At 42.6% G+C, this 21,067-nt stretch overlaps 1 protein-coding gene across 1 annotated transcript in view; it reads right to left on the bottom strand.

Moving 5' to 3' along the window:
* PRDM16 (PR domain containing 16) overlaps nucleotides 1–21,067 on the bottom strand; it is a 350,772-nt gene that overhangs the window by 45,787 nt on the left and 283,918 nt on the right. Inside the window, exon 4 of the mRNA XM_009320544.1 lies at nucleotides 7,180–7,314. Within this exon, the coding sequence (XP_009318819.1) occupies nucleotides 7,180–7,314 (135 nt within the window). The remainder of the gene's footprint in view (nucleotides 1–7,179; nucleotides 7,315–21,067) is intronic.

Below are 21,067 nucleotides of genomic sequence, written 5' to 3'. Positions count from 1 at the left end.
CGGAGCCCCCCTCGCAGGGCGCGGGGCAGGGAGGCCGCTGCGCTGATCAAAGGAAGGGGAAGTTCGGGCCGGGGTTGTGGGTGTTTCTGCAGCAGCCCTCATGGCAATGCCCGGGGCCAGCGGGGAGAGGGCTAGACGGAGGGAAAATCGCCATTACAGGAACAAGGTAACGCAGCCCCTACTTATTGCAGGGCGGCCTTTAAAAACCCTTTTGGTAAAATGAGATCAGCACGATGTGTTTGATTTCTCCAGTTGCCTCCGTTTATCCTCTCCCAAGCGTGCTCTAAACCTCCCCGCAATTTCACCTGCAAGTTAATTGAAACGTTAGTATCTTGTCTACAAACAGATTAATGTTGCCCAACAGAAAAGGCCAGGAAAATCTCTTACTGGGAGTTTCAAACTGGCAGCAGTGACGTGGTCACAAAACTGAACATTTAAGAAGAGAAATGAAATCTAACTGCTTGTGATTTACAAGGTGTCCCGAACTGCACAGAAACCCATCCCTGCACTTGCCAGAATCCTCAGCATAATTTTCATGACAATTTTCCACCGGTTTGTAACCAATTCTTCCACTGAAGATACATCCGTCCCCGTCCCACGTGCCATCTAGCCGATAGACAACTGGAAAAAGTGAACTTGTGCAGCTGGAAGGATCCGAGAATCTCGCTGTGCGTGCTCTGAGATCCTCAGCCGAAAAATCCTGAGCAGTGCAAAACAGACGGCAAGATACACGCCTATGTATAGATGTACGGAGCTGAACATATTTCTGAAAGATTGCACTTAACTGTTTCATGCGGATCGGATAGTTAATTTCTACGGATTCCACTGCAAACTACAAGTGGTATAAAATTCTCCTTTTTCTCATTTTTTTCATTTGCGTGCCAACTCTCTTTCCTGCCTGCTTGTTCAACGAGAAAAGCCTTTCCCAGGACCAAACCACACTGAGTTTCGTGGCAAACCTGCCTGAAAAACAAAAGACAGACTAGGAATAAGCACAGAGCTCAGGGCTCAACTTGGTAAAACAGAACTCCTAATGTGCCATCACTTGCAGCTAGCTAAGAGAAAAAAGAAAAGAACTCAGAATAGCTATTAACAGACATTTCTCTTTCAGCTAGTAACCCAAAACCAAATCAGCACTAAAATACAAACCCCAGTCTAAAAGGTACACCTAGTTCATAGATACAGTCACTAATTTTGCACTGGAAAAACCCTTCAGAATTATAACTCTAAATGGCCAACGTTGCCACCGTATCACAATCTTTAACTCCTTTACCTCTCCTGTTTGTTTTCTGAACAAAGTAGCTTCTTGTATCTAAAAACATGTCCGTTACAGTCTTCCAAGAAATACAGTACAAGCCGCACTAATGATCAGGGAAAAGTTGGATTCTGCTGGAGTCACATTAATTTCATCAAACATTTCATTATAATAATTAACTTCATCTTGCAATCATGCTACTGATGGTCTGAATTAATTAAAACTACTGCTGTGTCTCCTTTCCTTTTTTATTTGTTGTGCACCGAAAAAGGTCAGATTTACTAATCCATCAGAACGTTTACATTCATCAATCATTTATGTTCATCATTTATATAAAAATTCCACACATCATAATTTCTTTCTTCTCACAACAAAAGGGCACCTCTCCTAACCACCAGTCAGTTTTATTTAACACAAAATAGTTAACAATATAACTAGGGTTTGGGTAGTGCTCTCACAAACGATTGAAAATACTACGTTTCTTGATTTTTATCAAAATTATTCTAGGCACGGGGCACTAAAGAGAGAAGAAAAAAAGGAAAGTAAAAAAAAACCCAGAGGAATCCTTTTCCAGTCTGGGCTTGATATACGGATCTGCTCTGTAACCGCGTCTGTGGATGTAAATGCGGTGCAATAGAAAGCTGGCTCTGGCTATAACATTTTGCAGCACACAGCCAGGCAATTTGGTACAATTACTGAAAGTATCGATAATGCAGAACCGCAACACACAATCGCATTCTGAGGCTGATCTCACTCAGAGCGGAGCACGACGTAATCAAAGCTGTACATCTTTTCTCTGAGAAAAAGTGTTCTTGAGACAGACACAGCTCAGAAGCGATGTGGTAATTGTGTGTGTTTCCAGTATCGAGGCAATAGATGGAGATGAAACACGTCAAGTGAGAAGAGTACGTCCGAGTATTACCTCAGTGTTTAGGTATCTTTCATAAGAAGCAGCACTGTTTACCTGCTGTACGAGTTATGTCTACTATTTATCTTAGCTTCAGTGCGGCAACACGTTTGTACTTTAGGAAAAAAGGAGCATTAGAGAACTGAGAAAGCAGCTGCAGTGTTTACCTAAAGATAAAAAAACACGCCCGCTAATTGCATCAGCCTGCAGCAGAGGTGATGGGCAGACAATTCAAAATGAGCTAAAAAGCGGTTGCTTTACGTTCTTGTCTTGCAAATAGTTAACTGTACTAGAAATCCAATGAAATAACAAGGCAAATATTTCTACCCACTAAGACGCTATCCGACCTATATACACGTCTGGCTGGCTCAAGGAGGAGCGAACACGTAAAAGTTTGGCCTCGTGTATTTCTGGCCAGAATGGGGCTGCACATTTTCCTTTTGTTCAGATGTTTTCCTCCTTTGGAATCGCCTTCCCTTTGTTTCAACTAAGCCACATTGCTTTTTATTTCCTCTTTTTAAGGCATTGTATTACATACCTAGGAATCCTGAACAGAGTCACGGAATATGTATGTAAAATACGTATAAAACATCTCTGTTACACACACACATATAAGATTGGCTTATTAAACTGAGGCCTGATTTTTTTCCATCACTGTAGCTCCTGTTAGTCCTTTTTTTTTTCCAATGTATGCAACACAAACAAAAGCAGCAGCTATCATCCTGAAAGCAAGCTCATGGCTATTATATTTATTACATGTACTCTGTTTAATATTACAGTCTCCTGAATAAGAACAGCTAAACTGCCGAAGTATGTGCCCCGTGAAGGCAGCAGTAGCAACACGAAAAAATAAAACAGAAGTCACATCATTTTCCAGATGCATTTAGCAAATCATATCCTTTTTCTACCGTTCTTTTCCAGTCCTCCTTTAGAAACACAGTTATCTCAGTCAATCAAGGATCTTCTTTTCAAATACCTATCAAGTAAGAATAAATATGAAGAAAACTGGCTAATGTTATTACATTTGAAAATTGGTTTCACAATTGAAAAATACTTAATGAAATGTCTCAAGTGATCTCTTTCTAAATGGCAGCATTTTAATCTGTAAATTGGGGGAAAAAAACCATTCAGAGGTCCAGATTCTGCTGTCAATTACTTCACTAAAAATCCAGGAAAATTCTCTGCACATTCTTGGGAAAGTTCCCAAGTTACAGGAGCGTAAAGAAGAACAGAATGTGGTCGGGGGGAGCGAGGCGCAAAGGACCACCTCCCCATGTAAACATGTTTATTTTTTTCCTGAAAAGCAAATGGTTTTGATTAAAAGCTTGTCCTGGCTCTTATCATCACAATGCTGCTTAGTTATTTTGTGGGTAATTTTTTATTGCAAAAGCTTTTCTTTTCCTTAAGTACTTATAAACAAAACCCAAATCTTTGCATGCCTACTGAACAGGAATGATAAAGCCTTTCTCCCTGTTTTTTGAGTCCCTGTTATGGAAAAAAATGTACCCTGCTAGCAATGTGAAATTAAATAAAGTTAAAACCAGCAGCATTAGGAGATAGCACTAGGTAGACAGCAGTGCTTAGTCACTCTGAAAATTTATAACGTTTCCGGCTTTAGAAGCCACCCTCGTAAGGGCCTGAGATCTCTCCTGTCTGAGATCTCTTCTTTCTCACCCGCAGGATGCTCAGAGCACCAGCACCCAGCAGAATCTCCCCTTGAACAAACTGTGCGTGGGGTTTTGTGCACAAGAAAGAAAGTTTGAAGTCGACACAAATTTAGTTTTCTAAATATATCCCACAGGGAAAATGAGGGGATTCATTTTTAAAGCATACAACGCCCCTGGCCAGAAACATACACTTCTGTGAGGAAACCAGCTCAATGCCCTTGACTTCAGCGAAGCAATCACATCAACAAAATTGCTCACATTCAGAGGTATCCGCAGGAAGATGATCTGTAACACCCCCCCTCACACACACCCTTTTTATCAGTATGGAACTCACACTGACATCAGCTAAATAAAAAGTAATGAAGTGTAAAAACATTTTGTACCCTCCAACTAGGTCTAACTACAGCATCTTTGAAAATGTATGCCACTTTTGCGTTGGTATTTAGTAGTCCAGTGTTTCTTAGGACCAGGACGAAGAACTTGATTTTGCAATCTAGTAATTTTATTTTGAGTGTCCAGGAGTTCAAATACAGGGGGGTGTATCCAAAATGCACCTTGGCTACTTGTGAATCATGAATTCACTGAGTTTGACGAAAGCACGTGTCAGCTCGCAGACATACGTGCCTATGGACTGTTTGATATTTTTCTGTTCTATTTATATTTGCATCTCACTCTCCTGGTTTTCGTGACAACCAAATACACTCACAGCCATCTTTATCCTTTGAAGCTTCACAATCCAGAAGAATTATTATCAGTTTCAGTAAAAGAAGTAACCACCAACTAACACCAGAATCTTTCCAGGAGAGAAAGTAGCGAGACTTAGTTTTGTGTAGCAGTGGTGTGAGAGAAAACTTGGAATGAATAGGAAATTCCAGAGCAAACACGGTTAAATTGTCTCCTCTATAAATAATAATACAAAAATCCACAAAGATGTTAATGCGCTGCTGATTGCTCTAAATACTGCCGCCATTCAAATGAGTCCATAGGCTGGCATAATCAATAGCTCAGGAAACAGTATATCCTTACGCTGACTTTACTCCTTCCCCCCAAAGCATCCAGTGCCCCTAGTTATCAATCACCATCATCTGCTGCTTTTTACACTGGATTTTTTCATTCCCACCAGCTGGCCTGACCTAAGACTCTTCAATCTTTCGGGAAAGGCGGCTGAGGGGGAGAAAACATTTTGCTTTGCTACTGTTTCATTATGTTCCGCACCTTTTCGTTTTCTTCCTCCTCAAGAAGGATTTGCTTGCTACCCACCCGCTTTTATGTGACTTTTAGTAAATTTGTTTATTTATTAAGAAGCTGTAAAAGAGTGGTCATTACAGAGAAAAAAGTAAAGAAAAGAAGATGAGTGTGTATGATAAACAGCTGTTCTTTCCAGTCAGATTGCTGCATGCACTAAAAATATGCACAACCAAAAATCTCCAGATGAAGGACAAGGACAGAAGGACATGCAGGGGACTGGGCTTAGAATAAATGTGATACAGCCTTCAGGTTTCTAGCAAATTTTGTGTGTATATATATGTAGTCCTTAATCTAAGCATTTATAAGAACCTGGGAAAAGCCAGCAGTGTACAAGGTAATGTTCTGAAAAGAAGAAATGTGTGTTCATGTAAAAAAACCTGTATGAACTCAGTTTCTTTCCCCAGTCTAAGACTTTTTTTAAGAAACCCAAATTCAAAATATTTAGTTTTTCTCTTCCTTTAATATTTATGCTTTCCTAATGCTGCTGGTAAAAATTCTCAGTAACAGCTTCACCACACTTTTGCAAGGATGAATGCTAGGAAAAAGTCATCTGCATAGACCACTGAGCAAAACTGTACTGCTAAGAAGTGAACCACGTATCTAGCTGGCTAAAGCTATAGTTACATGCAAAGCACTGGAAAAGTATTACATAGCGTATGCAGTTGCATTGGTCCTGTTGAATCTTCCAGGAGTCCAAAAAGGTATCCCTCAGTCTAATAGTCTGTGCTCAGATAAGCTGCAGGATGCACAGCAAGGAAGCCGGGTCAGTCGCGGACTGCTGCAAACCAGTATTTTCTGTGCAGAATGAAGGCCGGCAAAAGACCTAAGTAACAGGTGAGGGAAAATGTAATGGCCCCTAAGATATTTATCCTATCATTCTGTGAAACTGAGACACAGGAGCAGCCCTGTGTGTGTCACAGAAAGCACCGAGCAGCTCACGGTGTAAGACAAGGAGTTGATGATAAATGTTGGCTCTTGGTTAGAAGGCTCCTTGTCGTGAGAGCACTTGTGAGTAGTGGTGAGTGGGCACTGAAGCAATCAGCAGCTCATTTTAACTAAGCAGGCTGAAATGTAGAGCTTTGTGCCTCAATCTCTTCTAGGTTGCTTAAATCATGAACATTTGTGATATTTTGGGTTTGGGGTTTTTTTTCCTGCATCCAAAGTTAAGTTATTTAAAAGCATTTTAAAACAGGAACTAAGTTCACAAAGTGGGCTGACATTTTGGCGCACCCTGAGCTGTTCTCATTTTACATGAGCTGGCTTACTTCAGATTCACTCTAGCTTCCCTGTCAGCTACAGATTTTTAAATGTTTTTGTTAGAAGTGTATTTTTCCATCCTCAGCTCATTTTTTGTGCACATCCCAATATGCCTCCTGTTTGCTAACTGGTAATAACATTAAGGCTGCATTTCTCATTTAAGTTAGGTCTGAAACGGTAACTTGTATTTGAATCGTACTCAATTTAAGGTCTGTGAAACTCCCAGCTTGGATTGCTCATCTTGAATCCATTTTTGGGTTTAAGCTTCAAAGAACTTTACAACCATTAGCTATCAAAATCCTATTAATTCCATGTAATATCCCTCTCCCACACCCACACCTAGAGACTATTCTACCAGCATTTCTGTAATATGCCTATTAGGTTTTTACTTTTCTTCCTCCTCAGCAGACTCCCGAACAACCTCCCACTCTCACTCCCCTCTTAAATACAGACGACAACTGAGCTTACAGCTTGGAATCGTGCTCTTTACCCACCACTGTCAACTGGTAACATAAACTTCCTACAGTTTTGATGGCAACGAAATACCCACCACTGGTTTCCATTTGTCTCACTGTGTTCTGTTAACAAAACCTATGTTTCACGCCAGGTGTTAACGTTTCACATGATCTTCCCCACCACAAAAGGAGTCGAGGACTCGAAGATCCCATGAGTCCAGGGGTTTTAGATCACTTCAGGGACGCTGCAGCGGAGCTGCTGAACAGATGAATCCCTCAGTCGCTTCCATTCAGTGCTGCCACTATACACTGTCCTCTGGCCAACCCACCCCAGCATCTGTTGAAGCGGTGAGGTGAGCACAGCAACCTAGTAATTGCCGAAGTCATTACCTGGTCGTTAACGTGACACACGGCTAGATTCTGTTCATCACAGGAACAGGCCACGCGGATGTACTTCAGCCAGTTCCCAGCTCCACTCTGGCTAGCATCAATACAGAATTTCTCATTTCCCAGGTCATCAGCAAGCTGTAGAAGAACAGGAGAAGAAAAAATACATGGGTCATCTGATATCAAATGATAGCTACAGAAAGAAGAAAGAAAGGAGAATTACTTGCAATGCAGGATTCCAAACAAGAAATAGAAAGGAGAAAGCTGGATGGTACATATAATTAATAAAGGGACATATGAAAAGACTAAAATCAGCTCTTAGGCATAATCTGAAGTTCCTGGTTAGCAGAACCTCCAAGGACATACTTCAGAGTTCTCCATGAGTAACAGGCTCAGGATTACAATTGTTATGGAGACAAACACACAGTTCTAGTATCCACACCAGCTTAAGTAATCAAAGCAGGTAACTTCTCCAAACTGTATTGATTTTAATGGCCCTTAAACAGCTCCATCTTCACATTATCCATTTTATCCTTTCATGCAGGATCATTTTTTATTATAAATAAAAAATTACATTCCTTTTTTTAGTAAATTTTCAAAACAGGTCACTTTCCACAGTGCTGTGAAATTATATTTTAAAAAACGCTGTAACAATTGATGCCTTCATTTATATAACTACAACACTAGAGATTCACTGACACTAGAGGATCTGTGTGGTTGAAGGTGAGATAAAATTTGGCTAGTGTGCAAAAGAGGAATCCTTCCAAATGAAAACCCTCAAAGACTTAAAAGTCCAGGTGTGAAAAAAAAAGGGTTAATTAAAGGGTTGTGGTCTAAAGAAAACCACTGTTTTATCAGGAAGAGACTTAGCACTTTTTCTTTCTTAAGACAGTAAAGTAAGTTCAATGAATAGAAACAGAAAAGATGCTCAGCATTCCATACCAACGTTTCTGACGATCCACTCTGCAACTCACTCAAAAAAGCACATTTTAAAAATTACACAGGACACCACCAAAATGAGGAAAAGCCCTTTGCGTCCTAAGGATGGCAAGACTGTATTGTGCTCGTAAGTGGGCCTCCTTATTACAGAAACTCCTTTTTTCCCTAGACTTAGATTTCCCTCTACCCCTACCAGACCCTGTGTCACTGCAAATCACTTCAGTCATCAAAAGCTCTTAACATGCTTTTACTAGCAATTAATTCTCTCAAAATCTCATGGGATACGATAATACTTTCCCATCTATTTCAAGACAGAGAAAAAAGAAAAGGTAGGAACAAAGGAAAGGAAAAATTAAAACACAGCGACGACAGCAACAAATCAAGTATAAGGTCAGGCTGAGAAATCTCGGAGCGACGTTGTCAGCTGAGACTCTGGCTCCACAGCTCCAAACACCCACAGAGTGTCAGGACCACACCAGCATCGGCTCTGCGACCCTCCAGCACCAGCCCAGGCTGGCCGCCCAGCCAGGCAGCCTGCAGCATCACCAAGAAAGCTCCCACCTCTCTGCATCAGTCCCAGTGGACATACCCTGGCCTCTCACTTCCAGCACTGACCCTTTTTTGTCAAGCTACGTGTTAAAATGGACACAGGGAAAATCATGCCATGAGTATTTGGCTTCTTCCTTCCTGATCAAAATACAGCACTGAAGCTTCAGTGAAATACTGCATTTTCTCCCAGAAAATGTGTGTGTTTAGGACAGAACTGGCGAGAGAAACAACCCTCCCTGTGTTCAGTTTCATTAATCCCCTGCTTAGGAACACTCTAGCAGTTGCTTACCTATTAGACTTCAGTAGGTATAGCTAAATGGATGGGCTCTGTCTCTAATAACAGTAAAGCGCAGGAGGTCAACGAGCTGCATTAGCATAACGCACAAAAGTATTTTAAACAAAAACCACACGCGGCAACACCATGCACCCAAATTGTCCTGTAGTTTTATAACACACTTGTGAGGGATTCCTAATAAACTCACTTTATAGTTCAAGAAATAGGACAAAGAGATGAATGCTAAACACCTGGAGCATTCTTGCATGTTCCCATGTTTTCAGGTTACCGCTCACGTTCTGTACCCGGAGCAGAGCCCCACCTGACGCTGGCAGCACATCTGTGGATTAGACTCCCAGGTCTCAAGCTGGGCATTCAGACAAAGATAATGAGGAACACGCAATTAGTGGCCACTTCAGGCAAGTTTGGCCTCAATGACTTCCTCAGAACACAGTAGCAGAAGCAGTGGCGGAGTTTAGTTTTCAATCCAACTGTCTTGGCCACGAAACACCATCCTTCCTCTTGGAGAAAAACCCTGCCTTGTTCATGCCTCGCATTCCAGCTTCCTGAGTAAATAAAACAGGAGTTGCACAGGCAACGTCCTTTGCCACACTGCCCCACTTAATTTCTAGAGCAGATCTATCTACCCAGGGTCACTAAATGAAAGAGAGCTCCCCTGTCCAAACCAATATGTAATTCATGAGTCAAAAACTGCACTGCAAGGCATTTTCTGCTGGCCATCTTGTCAAAATTATACTAGCAAGTTCTGGTTTATGTGAGATAATTCTCAGTAATTTGTTTTATTTTTGCCTTGTTCGTTTTGTTTTTAAAGTAAACTCTAACAGCAGCAATCCCTCCTTGTGTTTTTACACGTCGTGCACGTGGCTCACCGCTGCAGGAGGTTTCATGATGCACCACAGCAAACCCGGCAGCCGTGCAAGCACAACGGCAGCAGCAAGTCCCCATCCCCTCAGCAGCTCTCAGGCTCTCTGCTCTCCAGTCTCAGAGACTTTGTGGCAGAGGAGAGGGTAAGTGACGTTTATTCAGTCACTCAAGAGGGCTGCAGTGCAGTAAACACAAATCTTTTGCCCATTTCCACGAATTTCACCCCACGCCACTTAGTTAATCCCAAGTTATCCAGCCCTGCCTCTGAACCCCAGTCCCAAGCATTTTGCCAGGCAGCCCTAACTTTCAGGACTCAGAATTTTTCCTCCAAGTCCCAGGTTCCTTGCCCATCAACCCTAGCATCTTTCCCCTGTCTTGCCCCAGTACATATTCCTGAGCTTGCAAACCTCTCCTCTTATATCCTCAATGCCTGTCCCCTTGCCAGGGTAAGCCTCGGTCCCCGCTCCTCGTGTGCAGTCTCTCTCCTCCCTCCTTCCCACCTCCACTGTACCTGGCACCGGGTCTCCTCACTTGCAAAACCCTGGCCTGCTCCCCCCTCACTCTTCAGTCCCCACAGCCCCACCGAATCAGTCGCACTCAATCCCATCACTTCTCATCACTCACCGGTTAAACAACTCCACCCCAGCCCTCCCCTGGCTTTTCCCTTCATCTCCCAGTTGCCTTCTCAACCACAACCAGGGCCTCTCCTCATTTCTTCTCCCACAATAAACACAGTTCCCTTTTCTAAGGGGAAAAAGAAAGGCAACAGAGGAATTTCCTTAGGCAAATGAGTCTCAGATCATTAAAACGTGTTAGTGAATGTAGCCAAGAGCTGAACCCAACAACATGAGCTAGCCATTTCACAGCCAGGAGCACTGGGGTTTCCAGCTCCCCACATTTAAAAGACGAGCTGCTGTGCTTTGCACTGGCTACAGGTTCTCAGATCTGGGTCCAACCGTAAGCACTGTTTCCACAGTGAACATGTAAAACTGTACACTTGCAATTAACCCTCCATCTGCCAGAATGCACCAGGACTGCCAAGGTTAGGTCTCATGCCAAAGTAAAGGACAATGTGAAAACCCAGTCAGGAACCACCAATTTATGTCAGATATTAAATACGCATATGAATCAAATCGAAGACATAGTGCATGCAAAGGGACTTTGGGAGTGTGCTTGATCGCTCTTTTTTACTGTAGATACTTCCCTCAAAATTGGCTGCATTTATTCAGAGACCTGAAGTTTTTAAAAGAACCACCTGGAGGTGCTGAATTTACTCTTCAGAGATTCGGAGGGGAAGTGAGACCCCCACAAAGCCCCCGCTCCTCCCTAACTAGACTTTCTCAATAACTGGTACTTTCTAGATGTCCTTGTTTACCTCCCCTTGAGCTCTACTCATAATAGCAAAGGCCTGATACACGGCACTAATGTCACAGGAAGCCAATTTAAGGTAGTTTGGACTTTGCAAGAAAAAAAACCAAAAAAAAGCGTTCTTAATATGGGTTGAAAAACTCTACTGAGTTTACTCAAGCTAAAATAACAATAACTTCTGTTTTATCTCAGGGAACCTCTAGGAACATGGAGGCTGACTAAAGCTGTTGGCTGTTGTTGAGATTAAAGTACTTGTGTTGGCCTTACTGACCCCAAATTAGCTAATGAAGCAGAATAGCCAAGCCAGCACCTTGAGGGGCAGGAGGGGGGACACACCTAGACAGAAAGTGATAACAGCTCCCATCATCAATGTTCAGCTGTTGATTTGAAGCCACTCTGGGTATATAGCATATAGTTTTTAACGGTTTGAATAAGCAGCGGCCCACTAACCTCCCAGTACCATTGATTTATACAGCAGCAATCAGTGAAATTAAGTCACCCTGGGAATACAATATGGCAAACTCCAGGACTACACAAATAGTCTATCTTATTTCATAGCTGTATCTTACAAATACTCGCTTTCATATTCTATAATTGGTTGGTTGAAGACACTCAGATAGCTCTGGGAAAACCCAGAATTCAGCTCAAATTCACCAACTGTTTTGCAGGGCCCCTGCACAAGGCTCGACAGCTCTGCTTCAGAATGAGGTCCTGTCTTAGCTAGAAATCACCTGAAACTCTGTGGGTTTATCTGAGTGGAGCTTTAAAACCCAAACAGGGGGTGTGAAATCTCACAGATCAAAATGAGAAAAAAAAGAGGTTGTATGAAACCCTGAGAACTTAAGCCCCTGTTTTTCACACACACTCACTCTACTCCTTAAATAGAGCAAGGCATCACGAAGCAAGGCCCAGCAGTGTCACTGAACGGTATTTTGCATAGTACTATCCCTTGTCGAATGGTATGCTTCTGTTGTTAGCAATAAGGAACCTTTGAAATCGGAACAGCTGGAAAACAAAATAAATGTTATGGAGGTAGAAGAGAGTGAATAGAGTATTACCAGCAATACAGTTGTTAAACAGCAATAAGTTATCACTTGCCAGCTGAACCACAGTGAAGCAATTATGTGAGTTCTCCTATCCCATTACATATATTAGTAAAAGGCATTATTTTTAACTAGGGAATTTCCTAGGATTTTTGCTAACACATTTTTCCTTTGCAAGTGCAATGGGCTGGAAGCATGTGGGCAGTCCACTGATGAGAGGCTACAGTTTGAGCTGAAACAATATAATTGCATTTGAGCAGATGGACAGACCCTAAGATGGCAATTGTGGCAGCACAGTGTGCGGTGGAATATCTGCACGTGGAGCTGGCCGATTCTGGGAAGAACTGCAAAATGTACAAGCAACTGAAACACACCAGAAAAGGAGGAGTACCACTCAGTCATCACGTCCCTGAACCATGGAAGCATCGCTATCCAGCAGCACAAAAAGGCAGGAAATACTGAGCCTGTAATTAAGCCACCGAAGAGGGAGTCGAGACATGTGGGATCAAGTTCTCAACCTCTGTAAGCGTCTTCCTTGAATGACGTCCCTTCCTTTGCATTCAGACTGGGGCAGAGAGCTGGGCTTCCACTGCCACCCCTTGTGTAGATGTAGAAGCAGAAACTCATTCAAAACTGTACATTTTAGGTGTGCTACCTTTGATGCACACCAGAGAGACCTGACTCTCACTTTCACTTCTTCCACGTGCTGCAGTTTCGCTCACTCACTAATTCTGAGGAAGAAACATTCATCAGGAACGAGGAAAAATCAATCACAATAGGAGGTAATGACGTGGAACAGATTATCAGCAAAGTTGTTTAGAATGGCTGGTCTACAGTTTTACTTGGTGTAAACCCCCGTAAGCCTAGATTTATCTAGCTTTCTAATTTTCAAGGAACATGATCTGCCTGATTAATAATAGCATTTTTTCTGTGTGCCCACGATCCAGGAGCAAATGAAGGTAAGTATAGGTTAAACTACTAGTTATTTAGTCCCTGGCAGTTAGGTATTCATTAGATACTTGCTATTTATCGCAGGTACAAAAATAAAAGCAAGATACTATCTACAAGAACACAGGCTAGTCTTATAAATCCTGCCTTTAGATGAAAATGGTTCCATAAAAGTATCAGTATTTGCAAACACATAATATATGCCTTTCCCCTACAGCTGAAGTAAGAAATACAGGGGATACCTCCAAGGTTGGCAAATACCTTAAATGTTAATTTACTAGAATGCTTCAGTATTTGTCTAACAAAGTGTCAAACTGTCTGGAAAGGATGATTTTTCTCAGACTCAGTGAGATACAGTATGTGTAACCAACCTATCACACAAAGAGCTGCAGGACCAGTTACAGAGCAGGGGCATTCTTGAGTGAGTCCAGCTCTTTGTGGCTGACGCCGCTAATTAAAGATCAAGTTCACACACACATGCTCTTTTCTGATGTTCTATATGAGCGCCATATCACAATTTAAAAAATACTGAGAAATCCAACAGTAATCACAAATTACTACCTGCAGTATAAATTTTTTCCTCTGTCAAATGTGTGCACACAGAACAATATTCTAAGTGCCTCTTCCCCCCACCTTAAAAAACTCCGGAAAAACAAACTGAAACCTTTTACCACATCTTCTTCCAGTTTAGACCAGAAGGAAATCAGAAATTTCCTCTGCCAAAATTCTTCAAACCAACTGTTTACAAGTCATTGTCAGTAACAAAGAAGATTTTCTGTTTGAAGGCTTGCTTTTGGAATGCACATAGATCATTCATTTTTATGTGGTTTTTAGAAGAAGCATGACCAGCACTAAGAGATAACTGGTGCTCTGAAGAAGACCAAATGGAGAAAGAAAAGGGAGGCAAATAGTATTATCTATACGGGTACATTAAAGACAGCAAACAGAAGCACGGAGGGATTCGTTCCGCAGCGGACTGCTGGAAGGCTCAACTCACCACAGCCACCTGATTTGGGATGTACTCATTAAAATAGTCCTATCTAGCTCTATTAAAGCAACTGGTTATTCACAGTTAAGACCAGAACAAAGTTCATCTCTATCAAGGACTAATCAGTAGCTTCAATCGTAAGACCATTCATCCACAGATATCCCTGTTTTCCTGGACAGGTGAAGGCTGACATCAGATATTCAGCACCAACAGCAAACAAAAGATGCCACAGGAAGAAAAAACCCAACAGAAAATCACATGTAATTAGCAGGACTGTGACTTGGTGGAGCTGAAATTTAATCATTGTACTTCTGTTTGCTCTTTGCACTCAGGCTGGCTCTGAAATCAGTGAGGTAGTAGAGAGGTCTCTCTGATGGATCATTTAGCTTAGACATTAAAAGAAGTTATCAGAGAAAAAGGAGAGGGGACAAAAAAGGGGGAAGATAAAGGAGGGGAGGAAAAGAGAAGAGAAATTTGTAATTAATAACTGGTAAAATTTTTGCAAGTCTAAAACCATTACGTGCTGAAATTCCAGTCAGTTTCAGGGCAACAGACTTTAGCTTCTTGATTATCTGCGCTCTGAACTACAGAATCACTGCCCCACAAAGCTGTGTTCAGTGCAAGAACACATTTTGTCTGTCTCACCTCTTCCCCAGGTTAAACTACAGGCGGTCTGGGACAGACGTGCACTTGTAGATCTGTTGGAAAAGTAAGCTTTCATCTGGATTGCAGCCTGTGGGCATTCTCATTAAGTTAATTATTGTGGGAGCACTTCCTTTGCCTCATCTCCCTCTGACCAGTCTTCCATTTTATCCCACCCACCCAATCATGGATTGCTCATTGCTTTTTTTTTAATTGAACATGCCAAAAACTAAGTTCATCTTTTTCCCCTCTGCTGCAGATGGTGAGTTCAGTATATACTTTTATTTATTAACCCAAGGCACCTCCCATCGCTTTTGTCTTCAAATCTAACAGTTCATCCAAGTATTCTCAACTCCACTCCCCTTCCTTGCTGGTAACAGTGCCATGATTTTGTCTTGCTGAGACGTTTGCTATCTTTTCACAGAACGCGGTCTTTTCCCCACTCCGAAGTCCTCATCCTCTTCAGCCTATCTGGTTAAAACAAATGCACCTTCACATTCATTTGGATTATAGGGGTTTAAAGTGGCCCATTGCAGAGACATGAGTTTTGGATCCAGACCCAGAATGCTGGCTGTGGTTGTGGTTCAGACTCATCTCTACCCAGCCAAAAGGAAATTGTTGTCATGTTCCAGGACTCGCTTTGCAGCTTCATCTGCTGTCTGCTGAGCAGCATTCAGGATTTGAATCCAAAAGGCTCATTGATCTTGCAAAGGCTCTGTTTCATAATTTATTAACATCAGAAATGCTGAGTTATGAAGCAAAAGTTATGGAAAAATTCTCTTGAACGTTTACAATTTTTTTTGCACATCATTTGAGGTTTCCTGCTTCTCTAATTTGTGGGCTCTCTGTTGGGTTGTTTCTTTCACGTTTTAATGGGCAGCGTCCAACATTTGGCCTCCGCAGAGGTGTGCTGTAGGACTGGAATGCCTAGGGATCTGTCGTCAGTTAGCTTAATGGATTCCTAGTGTGCATGAAGAAACGAAGCAACCATGAGTTTGCCATCAGTGACCCAGCGTCCTGTTGCTATAACATCCCTCCCCAGAAGCCGAAAGTGTAATAAACCTTCTCATCCCATAGTTGCAGGATCTGCCTTTGACAGTTTGGCTGATGTACGCATTTTATTTGGCAGGAGTTAGAGGGAGATTTTTTCCTTCTTTTTTTCCTTTTTGCTTTAATGACCCACAAGCTGATTTAGAGCAATAAACTGTTGCCATGAAGTTTTGTTGTGTTTCTTTTAAATAAAGGGGAGGGAGGGACTGCTACAATTTATGACTTTCAGAAGTAACTGAAACAGAAAGTCCATTCTTGCCACAAAATGAAGAGAAAAAGACTTCATCCAGAGAAACACCTCTGTCAATATGTAGACATGAAGCCTAGATGAACTCATAAATTCAGCACTCTGCCTGCAATTAAGCAGGCTTCCTGGTGATTTGACAAAGAGTTAATGAGAAACGTGTCAGACAAAAACAGGTCATAGCACTGAAAACCGATGGGAAGAGCAGCTGAGCCAAACCCAACTTGTTTGCTGCCCCCAGCTTAGGGCCACAGGAAAAGCCCTAAGTATATTCAGCAAGAACTACTTTTCTTTGTGTAAATTTCTTGCCCAAACGTTAAGGTCCTCCAGCACAGCCTGGAGCCAGCTCCCCATCCCCAGAAATGCCAGATGATAAGGAGAGAAAATGCTATTCCCTGAAAGCCTCTACCTGTGCTTTACCTTACACGTGTGCAATAGACCTCTCGCCATCACCCCGAGCGAGCTACTTAGGCCCTCATCTTCAAAACACTCGTGCACGCCCATGGGACGCGCGTACATGTGTAGTCCAGGGAACTCCAGGGACCTCTCCTGGGAGTAAAGTTCTTAGTGCTATTAAATGACTGTAGATCAGAAAACTTAATTTATCTGCAACTGACTTCCCGGCTCCGTCAGCTGGCTGTGTGGCCACCCTCGGGAGTGTCCTCAGTGTCCACATTCACTCCTGTTTGCAAGCAGACTTTCAGATTTTCAGCAGAATGGCAGCACACACGGAAACCATGGGCTCTGCGACAGAAGCCCAGCGTACCCAAACACTGGGAAAGCTCAGAGGAGCAGAAAAGAAATCTTTACGGACCTCCTCCTGTCAAACAAGCATGTTGCTGTCTCGCTAGTACTGAGACAGAGTGGGGAGAACCACGGGCGAGAGGTAACCCAGGCTGGAGAGCCAGCGCTCTGGGCAGGCAGATCTGCGATGCTGGGCAGAAGCAGGAGCGACCACCGCCGAGCCCAGTGCCGTTGCCGAGCCTGGTGCCGCTGCCGGCTCATGGGAGGCAACGCGCCGCTGCAGCCGACGGGAGACAGACTGATTCAGGTTTTTAAAACAACAAATGTTTTTGAACTTTCACTCCCACCGAAGCCATGCGTCTGGAGTGGTAATTTTCCACTGGCGTATTCGTTTCTGAGTTTGCTGTTGTGCTACCGCATTATCTGGTTTCATGAAGGACCTGAAGGAAAAACATCAGCAAGCTTCAGGGAAGGCTGTTACCGAGACATACTTTTGTCACGGAAAAATAACCTTCTCATTCTTTTTTCCACCACATCTAAAGAACACGAGAAATCACATGAAACAAGGCTGTTTCTACCAAAACGTCCTGTTCAATTTCCAAAGCAGAGGAGTCTGGATAGCTCACACAAGCTTTGTAAGCAAGGCTGAGTTTCTTGAGCCTATTTGAATCCAACTGAGCCTTTTCAAGGTCTGCCCATTATTAACTGCTATTCTCTTACGTACCAGCACAAAACAGCCAGTGAGTATTTCCTATGTGTCAGTTAACTTTGCATGAGGATAAAAAGTCTGCAAAATTGCAGTGTCATCGATGTGTCTTTCAAGCACAGCAGATTCATTCCAGCTGAACGTACATCAAACCTGACCGTCAATACAAAGCCTCGCAGGAGAAACCAACAGCAGCAATAATTATATAGTACACCATTTACAGAGCTCGTTAAATATGATCTCCATGAAAGCATCTCCTGCTCTACAAAGCAGCCTGATGCAACAGGCACCACAGTGTTTCAGATGCTGTATTGATTACATGGCAGAGCAAGTTCTGTGCAAAGGGGTAAAGAGGAGAAGCCAAGAACTCTTGAGAAAAATCAACACCGGCTCTGCTTTCCCTCTCCTGTACATACCACTCCTCATATTCTTGCTTTGGAGGTGTAGTTTTGCTACCCAGAAGACAACCCTGAATAACACAGGATGTCAAGGAAGGTGCTACCAACACCAACTCCTGTTGATGCATGAAACCAATTCCACCCCCTTCTATTTCTCTCCCACCCTCATTCTCTTCGAGGGCAAACAGCTAAGCTTGCACAGCAACATCTAATCACCATGCAGAAAAACATGAAGTAAAAATGTCAAAACAGAAGAAGACTTTCAAGATGATGGCAGGCATTTATCTCAGCAAAAGCTCATTTTTCACTAGTAACGTAATTCATACCACACTGATTTAAATTAAACAGTAAACCATAAAAAATTTTTCTTGAATCAAATCACAGGGTTGCCTCAGATACTGTACACACAAGTCGAGAAAGGGATTTCCAGTTCTTTGTAATACACATACACAAAAACTTTGAAGGTTTCCTCCCCCTGAAAGAGTTCAAAACATCACACTTCTGTATTCCACTTCATTTTGCCTCATTTTAAAAAACAGTAATTAGTAAAGTTCTAAAAGCTTCAGAGATGAAAAATAAATGGGTACTGGAGAGAAGTCTTGATACGATAAACAAAAGACAGACTACTTGCAGGCAGATGAGGATTTAGAGTTTCAGGACATTTCATTTCACTTAATTAGGGAGAGGGAGCAGAAGCAAGTACAGCAGTGCTGAACTTCCAGTGCTGTTCCAAGGGATTAAACCAGGCACGATTCACTAGCATCTTACAGCTTCTGTGGAGATACAAAACGCTTTAGGTTATGATTAGCCTGGTACTATTTCAAAAGGAAGATGTGGTGCTAAAATGGTGTTCTCGAATGAGAGTGCCAATTAGCCAAGGGGAAGGAAGGCCAGAGCAGCGCTCCTGGCAAAAGGGAGCAGGAGCCGAACAGAACCTTATTGTAGTAAGAGGGGAACAACTTCTGGTGGTCATTTCACCAGGAGTCCTCTTACCACTTGAGACACAGCTCCCCGGAGAACTCTCCACAGCCTTTTTCCCCCAGCGCTCCAGCTAAATGAGTTCTGCTGTTTTTCAAAAGTGAACAATTCCCATAATCCAGCTGAAGGCACTGCACAGCCGGACACGTAAGACTTCTTCCTGAATTTCCCTGAACAGTACACCGGTCTGTTGTACAGGACAAAAATCTCAGCAGCCCCCACCGCTGGTGCAGCGTGGAGGTTTACGACTCCAGAGCGCTCACTAAGCAAAACATCCGGCTCAACATTACTTTGAACAGATTTGTAAGATTTCAAGTCTTAGCCTCAATGCTCTACAAGCTTGTTGTAGGCATCTCGATGATGCTCAGCCTTGGGGAATTTTGCCACTTTTAGCAGCCATGCATGCCGTTTGGAAACTGCAGATGGTCTCCTACAAACATCTGATTCCTGGTGCAAAAGTGCCAAAGAAATAGGAAAGTGCCCAAGGAAGTCCGACCGCTCTCTTTCTGTTCACTTTTCCTTATCATCTGCCTAGTATTTGTGGTCCCTTGGCAGGCTGAGTTGTGCGGCATGGTGGAGATGCCAGTTCCACACAGGTCTTTTGTTAGAAATATTCACTTACGTGCTGCTGAGGACTGAAAATGAATGATTCTCTGCAGAAGTTACAATGAGCCATTTTTGACTGAGCTAAAGCGAACATTACAACACCCTCAGGTACAGGCCAATGTATGCTGCACAAAGCAGTTAATTTTTGCAAATTCTGCAAATTAGGGCCCCAAAATCACATGGTTGCCTTAAAATTCATGAGATGATAAAAATGCTGATGGATTCTTTCTGCTTTCTTTTTGGTTTCTGGGTCTGTTGTCTGTAATTGATTCACCTTGGGGTTCCCCTGTGCCTGGCAATTAAGAAACCTGAGGTCCTGTACTAATCGCTTGTTTCCAGGAACTGGGGCTTTACACTGAACATTAAAAGCGGCAAGACATGCATCATCAGTTACGATGAAACCAAAGAAATTGGCTCCTTCTCCTTATTCATACTGAAAAGGTGCTACTGCTGTAATGAAAACGCAGCCAACCTTAAAAATGAATTCTGATCAGCTTCTTCAGGTGTATTTTGGGTGTTTCGCTAGATCAGTATGTATGGAGGTTACTGCTGCTTGTTTTAAATCATTTCTTATTACTACAACTTTATTTTAATAACGTTTTGGGAATGGAGTTGTGGAACACCACTAACATGTAGACCTCTTCAGAGTGATTTATTGAAAGCACTGAGTGCCAAAACCATTTGCCGCATTTTACACTCTGGCCAAAAAAGTAGCAGAGACTTCAAATGCCCATTCATACTGCTAATATCAATTACAAAATACCAGCCTTTCCACAGTGTTAGCGAAGTCCACTGAAGGATCCAGCACGAGAAGATCCACACGAAATAACATTGTCTTAGGACCTCTTACGAGCCTCCTCCTCGGGAAGAATTCGGACTGTTATCTGACAGTCCTGGCAGCTCCACTCCCTTCCCCTGCAAACCCCTTGCCCTCAGATTATACTCGATCATTAATAATATATGAAACAAATTATAACAGCAATTATCCAGGCACCCCAGGGAAAGGTGAATGAATTCAGATAGCTGAGGTTCTTGAAATTGCACGTATCTTCCATTTAATTAATAGATTTGGCGATATATGGCCCAAGTTCAAGTAACAGGAAGATGCAGATAACTGATGTCCAGATAATTAAGCCCATGTCCTGTGGTATATTTGATGGATACAACTCCTGCGTCTCACTCCCTAGAACTGAGAAGAGAATTATTCTTAAAGCTTGATATATGGAGTGATCCTGCCACTTGGTTTTGGTGCTTGGGCCACGTTTTGAACACCTCAGCATACCACAAATCAAACTTTCTGTCAGGGAATTAAAATTACTGGGAATCAAAAGTACAGGGAATCGAAATTACTGGCAGGGTAGGCTATAGGCAATGTAACAAGACCGAGCTGTTAAATCTCTCAAGAGGTAGGAAAGGACGTAAGGTTTTCTTCTGTACATGACTGGTGCCAGTTACACCCATGCAACGACAAACACCGTGTTGGTCTCACTTCTACCTTCACCCATAGCTTCTGTCTCACGTGCAGAAGC

Source organism: Pygoscelis adeliae, unplaced genomic scaffold (assembly GCF_000699105.1).
Source record: "Pygoscelis adeliae isolate BGI_AS28 unplaced genomic scaffold, ASM69910v1 Scaffold213, whole genome shotgun sequence".
Classification (NCBI taxonomy): Eukaryota; Metazoa; Chordata; class Aves; order Sphenisciformes; family Spheniscidae; genus Pygoscelis; species Pygoscelis adeliae.
Note: the sequence above shows the minus strand (reverse complement) of the source record. Positions and strands in the feature narration are given on the sequence as shown.